This window comes from Struthio camelus, chromosome 8 (assembly GCF_040807025.1).
Source record: "Struthio camelus isolate bStrCam1 chromosome 8, bStrCam1.hap1, whole genome shotgun sequence".
NCBI lineage: Eukaryota > Metazoa > Chordata > Aves > Struthioniformes > Struthionidae > Struthio > Struthio camelus.
The window spans coordinates 15,891,713-15,902,327 of NC_090949.1; the positions used below are offsets into that span (position 1 = coordinate 15,891,713).

Here is a 10,615-nt window from a genome sequence, read left to right on the forward strand (position 1 = left end):
ATTGAGTATTTCTAGTTACGGGATGTAGTTACACTCTAAATGTAATCACAGCCATGTTAACGATACAACTCAGACATTTTACTCAGTCTGCAAGAGTGGCATCTAAGGTACACATAATGGAGCAGCTGCCCTTGACCTTGATGCAGGAATACAACCTACTGAGATGATGGGCATCTAGAAGAGCTGTTAGGACAACGCCAGTGAGAGCAGAAAGGCACTAAACTGACTTGTGTTACATAACCAATGCTTTGGTCAGGACTAGAACAGCAGACAAGTTATCTAAAACTCAGCCACTTAAAAACTAGGTCATCAGAGCTGCAGAGAAGTTGCAGGAATTAGTCTACATTGTCCCTGAAACTGTTACCCCTTTTTGAGGCTGCAATATCAAAATGCCAATGCAGTGCTGTAACTGCAATAAACAGGTGCTGATAAATGTGATTTTGTGCAAATACGATGCAACGTGAGCTACAGTAGTTGCAGTGTGCACAGGAACTTGCTTCTGCGAATCTCGTGGCATGGTGAGGAAGACTCTGCCAGCACTGCAGCAGTGAGGCAGGTACTTCAATACAGTAACAACACACTGGTACAAAAAGATTCACCAGAGAACTCCCATCAGAGGTCTTAGTTGTGTTTACATGCATTTTTATGGCATCACAGCTATACTGTATGCGTGTGATATTTCAGTGTTTGTAACTAATATTGCTATGCCAATAAAACATTGTTAGTAGACCTGACCTATGTAAAAATCTAGAGATTCCACTCTGAAGTTTCTCTTGCCTTTGTATAGCTGTCTGAATTTTACTGATTTTTTATTTATTAATAGAAGCTTTACTTATGTATTGTTTCAAATCTTCCTGCTAAATATAATCCACTGTTTAGTGCAAAAGGGTCACTCTGGGACTGTTTTTCTCCTTTGTGTTTCAGTTAAAATACTTTCATAGAATTCAATATCACAAGGAAGAAAAGCATGCAAGTGTTATCTTGGACTCTGCAATTCTATTCAGGCACCAAAGAGCAGAACACAGGAATAGAGTCTAGCTGCAGTGGAAGAGTAAGAGGGAGCCATTACATGTTTAACATGTTTCCAGGGAAAGGGAAGCCAGAACTGCTAGTTTTTGCTCTTCCCAAGAGGAAGGAAGAAATGGCAACGAGTCATTGTTGACAGAAGCTCCATCCCCCCCAACCCAAAGAGGGCCTGAATGTAAAGGATATTCAGATCTGCTGTAAAATTAAGGTACATCTCTGATCACTGAGCTAAAACTCACCTAGTCAGAACTTTAGAAAAGGAGATTATAAAAGTCATTTCTCAGAATGCCTCCCACAACAAGTATGGGAACTCTGCAAGCAGCATCTATTGTCACTGGGACGTTATGACTCCAATTCATTAATATATTTCTGGCAGTAAAAAAAAACAGTATGACCCCAAAATGCAAATACTTCTGCTGTAGGAGTAAAGATCTTTCTATCAGGCAATGCCGTCTATTTGAATTATTCAGCTGTCATGTACAAATGCTTATTTTTATTACTGAGAACTTCTCAGTTAAACTTATAGGGAAGGATAGCTCTGAAAACTGACCTATACGTCCAAAAGGCAGACTACGAATAAGTAATCCACGTAAAAACTTCATAAGCAGAGCTGCAGCACACATTTATTTAAATGCCTTTACAGACAGAACGCCAAATCTTGAAGCCTTTTCTTTCACTCAACACTTTCCCACCGTCGTGAGAACTATTTCTCATTAACAACCAAATTGTTTTCAGATGCTCTGCTATAAGATGTTACCTTAGAAACCATTTGGTAAAAGACTGTGGCTTTCTTCCATAGAAATCTCAAGCAGTGAAAAGGCAGATTTTCTGGCATAAATCAAATCCAATTTCTAGGGTTCACTAAACCTTTTCTCCTCAGAATAATGTTTTGTGACTAGATCTTAGCAGTTAATAGTGCACAAAGAATTGCTGGTGTGAACCAGTTTTAAATGATTTTCATTCTATTCCCTTTGTTAACTCAATTGTAAATACTTCCAGTACTTATCATACCTTGATAGAACTTTTAACTTCCTAACGGGTAGGCATGATCATGTGCAATGTGACACTCACAAACATACACTGTATAAAGATTCAATAGACTGAATAAAAATGTTATTTTTTTCCCCTTTAATTAATGCATCATCCTACACTATTCTAATAAACATTACACTAAGTGATTAACGATATTAGACATTTGGAAATAATTCACAATACAGGAGGTCTGTGGCATTTTTTCCTCCTCTACAACAATTTCCAAAAAAGGAATGATCCAAAGGAGATGACTTATTTTTAAGTCAAAATTCACAGCGGTAAGAACTAGGACAACACTCTACTTAAGTACAGAGTATAGGCTTCACATCTGCATATATATTATACCATTTATGTTTAAGTATATAGTAGATGGATAGTAATGTTACAAATTGTAGTTTACCGTGAGATTACTGATTAAAAACACTTAAAATATTGTAAAGAGAATAATATAGAAAGAAGCATAAAGAGAATTGAAACTTATAATGATTTGTAGCTTTTATCAGGAAAACATATGTACAATAACTCATTATAAGATCCTAATTCAACATGGTATTCAAGATGATGGCTAATTTTAAACACCGTTAACAGTGTCCTGCAAACCCACAGGACTACTTACAGATCGTGCAACTGTGAAGCATGACCTAAGGTTCCACTCCTGCAAAATCATGCAGCAGTGCAAGGTCCGAGACTTGCAGAGTTCCATTGATACCTAATTGCATTCATGAGTTCAAAGAACAGCAGCAACACAGGTATCAGTAGTACAAATTAACACTGAACAATAGAGAATGCTTCTGATAAAACACTCTACTTTTTTGCACATCATTTAAGAATTTAAAATATATTTTCCGCGAGGTTTCCAAGACAACAACATTTCCTGCAGCCTTTCCTCTCACATTACACATGCAACCTTAGAACAGCACGCATTAGAATGCAAAGCACTTCCATTCAGGCAGTAAGCCTAGGGAACAGAGCTTACAGTTATACGAAACTGATGTAAAGCCACAAAAATGGCTTTCCCCTTTCTTTTCTTTTCTTTTTTTTTTTTCTTTTGTTCATAACAAGGAATTCGTATCACTGTCTGTGTTGGAGGTACTTGGTATAAACATTAGAACTGAAGAAAGTTTAGGATTCAGTACCTCCTTCCTCCCTAGTTACAGGCATGAGGAACTACTGCAATTTAGGTTACAACAGCATGTGATATCACCATTCAATGCTGCCAAAAACTATGCCAGAGGAGGAAAAAAAAGAAAAAAGGTATGATGATTGAAATCCGCTATATGAACATTGAAGTATAAAAGTCAGGCAACTTTTTTTAAAATAAAGTTTTATACCATTTCTCTACATTACAGAAACATGGTGAAAGACAAAGGTTAAGGACACTGGAGATTTCTTCCTTCCACGTTTCACAATTCAGTCATTCATCTAGTGGGCGCTTATAATGTTTAAAAGTAATGCTCGCAACAGAAAGTTTTAAAGCATGCACAAAAAAAATCTCTGCCTAAACTGATAAAAGCTGTAATTATTAAACAGCCTTTAAAGCCTAACTTTGTTTTCACTACTTATACTTTTAAAATTCATCTGTATCACATATGCAACAGTGTGATTACCAAAAAGAATCCAGTATGAAAGAAAGGAAGCTATCTTTCTGCTATTAAGCCACAGTTAATAGGTCAAATATAAATCAGTGCAAGTGCACATTATTCTTGCAGGTGCACATGGGGCTCTAGCTTTGGAACATAAACAATGAAATGAGGAAATAATTCACCATGATTATATTTTGAAAGATATGTCCTTTACATATTCTTTTGCCCTCTAAAAATACTATTAAAATACTGGTATATTTCCCATCTGATGTCAGCACTCATACCACAGCTTAAATTCAAGTGGAAACACAATTCAGGGCAAAATTTGATAGACTATACCCATTAGGTCTACATTTTATTCGTGACATCTTTCCTCAGAAAGGAATTATGGCTACAATTACTCTAGAGAATCTACAAAGTTCACTTGAATGGTCTGCCTTTATTTCACGAATTACTGTCACTACAATGCACTTAAAATTAATATTTAGGCCATCCATTTCTTCTATGCTGTGTGGGTACCTGCAAGATTCAGACGTCTGTCACAAACCTCTGCCACAAACCTCTGCAAATTAATCAATGCGTGTCAAAGTTCCTAACGCCCTCATCCACTTCAGACCCCTCCAGCGACAAGATACACCTGGGCAGAGCAAACACTTACCGAACACAAAGTGATCATCACATTTCTATTACAACCTTTTATTTCCTTCAGTGCTATGATACGCAAATGTTTTAACAGCACAGACCTAAAACTTTCAGTGTTCTTCCCTAGATTGAGTTTATTTAGAAATAAAACCTTGCAAACAAAAACTCTGTTCTGGATGAAGTAGATGTTAAAAAATAATCTTCTGCAGGATATAGCAGACTTTTCTCTTTTTTAAGCAGTAAACACCAGTTGATTTTTTTTAAAACTTCTGGTATAAAATGGGTAAATCAGATAAGAACAGGTCCTAGTTTTAATATCAGAGAATTAAATATAATCTTCTATGAATGGGAAATGGTTTTTTATCCTCTTTTGCAATTTATAACGAAGACTTCATTAAACTTTTTCATTTTTCTATTTAACTCTCAGGTAACACAAACACTTAACAGGTTTGGATTTTTTTCTGGAAAATGGATCACATGATAAAGGGACGGTTTTCTTAATCTTCTCAGTTTAACATTCCTTCATTTTAACTTCTAGAGAAACCCCCAGCAAAAACATAAAAGGCCTGCCATGTTACTACATAGATTTCTATGGGTATGACAAAAGCAGAGAAAAGGAAGCAGTTTCCTCCAGGAAAAAGCTATTTCTGTGTTATGTCCATTCTGATAAAAGCAAAAAACTTCCCAATGTTTTCCCCCAGATGCACTTACTAGTCCGCTTTAAAAACAAAAGAAACCCAACTAAACAAACAACCCCCCCCCCACACACATTCATATAGCACTCAGTATTTTTTAAAATAATAAAACACCAGGTTGCAACCAGGTGAAATTGGGAGAAAGCAAGGAAGGTAAGAAGTCAGCAAGCTTAGTCAGGTTGGGAGAGGGCACTCATTTTGTTCCACTCCTACAAACATACAGCTACCTGGAATATGTCCACGTTTTGTACATATGAGAGAAGTTAAATATCTGGAGGCCCTCAAAGCTCAAGTACAACTTCTCAAGGTCAGAGCTACTGAAATAGTGGATGAATGAGACAGAAAGATTTACAGCAGTGGCATTTTGTTCATCACAAGAGGCTATTACGGAAACTTGGTAACCATGGGTGAGAAGTAAAGTCCTGACAGAATAAAAAAAAATGGTTGAGACATAAAACAAAAGGGAGAAATAAACAGTCAATTCTTATTAGAGGATAAGATTAATAGGGGGGAGTGCCATAGGGCTTGGTACTAGGACCACTGCTCCATAAATTTCCTTAAGAATTGAAAGAGCCATGAAAAAAAGGCAGTAAAAGTGGTGAATGACAAAAAGTGAAGGCTCGATTCTGCTGCCATTGAGTTGAAAAGCAAAACCTCAATTGATTTCAGTTCCAACAGGACTGGCTTTTTTCTGACCACAGTTAAGTTTAAGAATGACCACGAGCAACCCTAGAATTAATAATTAAAAAGCAGATAACTGGATTACTAAGGATATAGAAAAGGTAATGCATATTGGAAGGAAACCTTAAAATATTTGCACTAAGTTACAAATTATGTGTACCTTTTTGGAAAAAAAAAAATCAAAACATGATGCAATGGAAGTGCAGTAATCTAATTTTATGGTTTTCACCAGAAAAATCCCACTTGTGAAAAGAACTGTGAATAATACAAGAAGTCTTGCATGGTTGTGATGCGAATGATGCTATATCTTAAACGCTGTAATAAGCAAAGACAGTAAAAATTTTTCTTCTATTACTTATTTAGGTAAAGCTACAGCTGAATTGCAGGAATCAGTTCTAAGGAACACTCTGAAATGAGAACAAGAGAGATTTTAATGGTTTCTCTACAGTATACGGAACTGTATGTGCATACGTGTATGTATTATTTTACCATGTTAGTGTAACATACTGACATATGCAGTAAAAATGAAGCATAAGCAAATTAATATTGCCATAAGTTAACTGACATCATATTATTTATTGAAATTGTTTTTTATTCCTCTTTCTCAGGCTTTGGTTATTTGACTGTAATTTGCTCAGGCCAGCACCTGTCTGCTTTCCTACTGCAATGCCTAGCACAGTGGCACTGGCCGTTCTTGAATAATCTTCAGGCACTTCTGTAATGAATGTCATTTGTTGCTAATGTTTGTTTTGTAATTCTTCTGTCCTGAGCCCCCTTCCAAAATAAGCATGCAATTAACTTTATATTTCGATAGAAGGAGATCATTAGAGAACTTTTTTATTTCATCAAGCTGTTACTAATTCTAGCTACTTCAAGGATTACATAGAAAACTTTACTAGAAAACATTCTACGTATTTTTTGTTATTATTTACATATCTTGTCAGGAAATCACAGGCTATTTGACCAAACACCCCGAATTTCATGATTACTGTGCCTAGAAGTGTTTTTCAATGGAACTATATCAATCATATCATATTCACTACAGAAAGCCAGAACAAGCCTTAAGAGATGGCTCTTACTGGGGCTTTAAGGCTCTTTCGTAATAAAGGAAGTAAAAATGTATTTATTTATTTATTTACAACCATGTATGGAGCTTCCACAACTTCCAAGTTTTCAAATGCATAGGAGTACTTACTGCTAGCTTTAAAATAAAGTATTCAGAGAAGCCTATTGGTCAGGTTTGTGAACTCACTGAATACTTTTTACCGCTAGGAGACTTTATCAAGTCACCCTCACACCACAAAACCTTCCAACAAAGAGTAATGCCATACTGAATTCAACCATGCAGCACATGACCTTGAAAAAGTTTCCTAATGTTTTAGTTATAGGAAAAAAAAACTCCTCTTCTACTGAATTATATCCAAATGCTTTAGATGGCAACAGCTTTATCTCACAGACTTAATAAAATAAAAAACAAAAACAAATCTTAATGAAATGAAAACTTTTGTGAGGGCTGCCTACTTAACTAGAAGTAAGCATGACCGGTACAAAGTATATGCATTATTTTTCCAAAGCCAGAAGAGAATCAATTTTGTGTAGCACTTTGAAAAATGATCCATTTTTAATGATGTTGCTTTAGATAAGGTCCAAGTATCTTGTAGTTAAATTAAGACAACGAAAGTACGGGGAATTCTCTACTATAGTACAAAGACTCATAACAAAATATACTGTAACTGGAATCATGTAGCTCCTATGAAAAAGTGAAACTTCAAAACACTGTCATTTTAATTATTTGCGCCATATTTTTATAATGCTAATAAAGTAAATCTTGCAATTATGTAAAGAAGTTATAGCTATTTTATTAGCAGATGTTGAATGGATCCATTTTCTAAAGCAATCTAAAGCCATTATGATGTAATGTATTCCTCTGGCACATCTCTGCACTTGCATCTAGCATTACGGCCAAAACAGTCATTCATTTTAGACTTAAAAGAAGTAGGTTATTTTTCCTTTGTTGATTAAAACTTCAGCTATACAGCATATTTCTAACACAAAGGTGGGCTGCCTTATAATAATCAGTAGGTGTCCCAGGAAAGACAGCTTGTTTTACTAACACTGGTAGATTTGCTTTGCTGCTGGATACCATACAAATACAATAAAATATGAATATACATATAGGTAAATATAGAATTTTGGATGTTTAGATTTTGGCATATTGTTTCAAGTAACCTTTCAGACTGATCATAAACTGTTTTACATACTATGTAATCTTCCACGGTGTACAACATCCATCTTTCTCACTAGCCATTTTTAATGGAAATGGGTCGTCCTCATCAAGAATAGCTTGGGTAAATGAGTGCAAAACACGAGAAAGAGAATGGCAAGTTAATGAAAGATTACTCTATCTCCTTCTTGCTCTGTTGGGCCCCTTTTGCATCAAACCTTGACCAATTTATCACACTTCTAAACAAATCTGAAAGCCAAAGCAGCCCTGACATGAAACAAAGCTCCTGAAAGCTTTAAAAAACAAACAAATCAACTAACCCACACACCAAAGCCCTGGTTAAAAAAAGAACCACTACCAACTTTTGCCATTTGAAGTTCCCCCTCCCGCCCCAAATGCTTTCCTGGACTCTGCTGTTGGATTCGATCTCGAGTAACATGGTCTAGCTGAGAACCATGTTAACGTGCCTCCTATTCCATCTCTCAGCTGCTACCAAAGAGGTTTCATCGCCTGGAAATAACGTGCACGTCTTTCTGCTCTGCCTCCTAGTTGGCACGACTGGGCAGTTGTAACTACTTAAACATAGCATATCTATCTATCGCTGAAGCTTAAGATAGATTGTCCAGCAACAGAGGCAACATATCTGTCTGTCCCCTCAAAGATCATTTTTCATAGATATCAATTAGGTCTGAATGCTGAGAAGGATAAGAAATGGCAAAGAAACAACCAACTCTTAAATCCTGCAGAAATGGTTTTATACTATCTCATTGAGAGAAGTTCTACCCTCCTCTACTTTTCTGCTCAGTAAATTTTTTGAACTGCAAACGTTAGTGCAGTAAGGCTGTAACAAAAATAAATCATTGATTTGTAAAACAGTAGTAAGCAGGAACACCTACCATGGATCAAGGTCCCATTGTGTTAGGTGGTGTATCTTGGTATTTATAGCTTGATCACAAACACAAGTGTCACGAGTCTCGAGCTTTTCTCATCTCCAATGTTTTGCAGCATATAACAAAGATTTCTTAAAATTACCTGACTTTTTCTGTGTTATTGCAAGATCCTCAAAAAACTGCCAATTGTATAAACACCACAAATTGTTACTCTATCAAGACAAGAACAGAAAAGTGAAGTCAAAGAACCAAATTCTGCTGTTTGTGACACCACTGCAAGACTGCAAGATGGTGTTTGTGACACCATCAAGAGAAGCTCCTTGAAAACCATTACCTGACAGAAATTACTGGCCCAGAATATTTCAAACTTAATTTTCTTGTTCTCCTATGTTGTTAGCCCTTCATTGTCATTTGAGTTCAGGCTTGATAAACAACTGCTTAGTACTTGCTGATATAACTAAGGACAGCAGGCAACAGGCTATTCAGTAGAGAACACAAAGGAGTCTTTCTGCCTGGTTTCTTTCTAGTGTACTTCCAGTCATTTAAGTAACGTATTACTTAACAATCTCCAATAGAAAAATGATGACTCTGGAGACAGTTTGGTATACGGTTCAGCATATACTGAAACAATGGAGAGAGATGCAAGGGACAGCTTCATCAAGGTCTTATTAAGGTTAATAAATAATAAAATAATAAATTTCAGTATATACATGCCAAATGTTTATAAATGTGTGTATGTGCATAAATATATGTAAAAACAATAATCAACTTATTATAGACTTTTAAATCCTTTTGTTGATGATACTGGGTTACTATGACTTTCTAAGTCTGCTCAAAACAATCTTGGGTACCATGAAACAAGCATTACAAGCTCTATCTATTCACTTACCGTTTCTGGTTGAAACACTGGCCCTATTAACTGGCCTTATTGACTTAAGCAGCTGAATACATTGTCTCTAAAATCCTCAGCTCCAATTTTACCCTCCTTTGTACTACAGGAAATCCTACGAAACTGCTCTGAAGTCAGTACACCTACAGGACGTAAAGAGCATAAGGGTCATTTGATTTTATAGCTTAGCTTGATATTTGTGTCACTGATTGACTCCAGCGTCACAAACAAAGAGCGTAAGTGCCTTTGATTTGTATGTTTGTTTGCCTAAAATTATGGAAAACCTGGGATATTGAATTGACCTAAAATAAAACTGCATAATAAAAAGGATTAACTGGGAAGGGTACTCGTGCTTTAGAATAGACAGTCAATGAAAGAGACTTCTGGAAAGATTGTAAGGAGATAGAAACAAAAAATCTCCAGGTGGTATATAAAAGAATTTGAGGCTTTAATCAAGAGATAAATTAAGTCCTTACTTTTACAAGAAATAAAAACTAATCAATGCAAGGTAGATACAACAGATAACTATTCAAGGGAAAAAGAAAAATTCAGTCCAAGATATTCCTATATTCTAGGTGGAAGAGGGAGAATACTTTCTAGTGCAAAAAGAGCCATTAAAGAGTACCTACAAGAACCTCACGTATATAACTGCCACTGGCATATGCTTGCTTGCCTCTCCGTGGTGCACCTTCCAGGCAGTCTTTGCTACATCTCCCACACTGGGAGAGTTAATGTTTTTCCATATTCTGAAGACTGAAATGCTCCCTTTATCTACTATGTGTACAGCATGGATGGTAACAACAGAATTACTGACATTTACCTGTTTTTCCAAGTCAGCATAGGAACGTGTGAGCAGGGAGGGTAAATCAGAATAGGTAATTCAGGCCCTTTATTTAGGTAAGATTTTGCCTCTTTTGAATCACCAGAAAATCCACCACTAAGAACAGGGATAG

The 10,615-nt window shown here is 36.1% G+C and overlaps 1 protein-coding gene across 7 annotated transcripts in view; it reads right to left on the reverse strand.

Annotated features, from left to right (window-relative positions):
• The window catches only part of LOC104151238 (uncharacterized oxidoreductase ZK1290.5), a 56,347-nt gene that overhangs the window by 44,256 nt on the left and 1,476 nt on the right, over nt 1–10,615 (reverse strand). Inside the window, exon 1 of one of the 7 annotated variants that reach the window (XM_009685903.2) lies at nt 2,675–2,751. The exons of the other annotated variants lie outside the window; for them this stretch is intronic. Coding sequence (XP_009684198.1) covers nt 2,675–2,696 — 22 coding nt within the window. The 5' untranslated portion in view covers nt 2,697–2,751. Of the gene's footprint in view, nt 1–2,674; nt 2,752–10,615 lie in introns of those variants that run through there. 7 annotated transcript variants of the gene reach the window in all.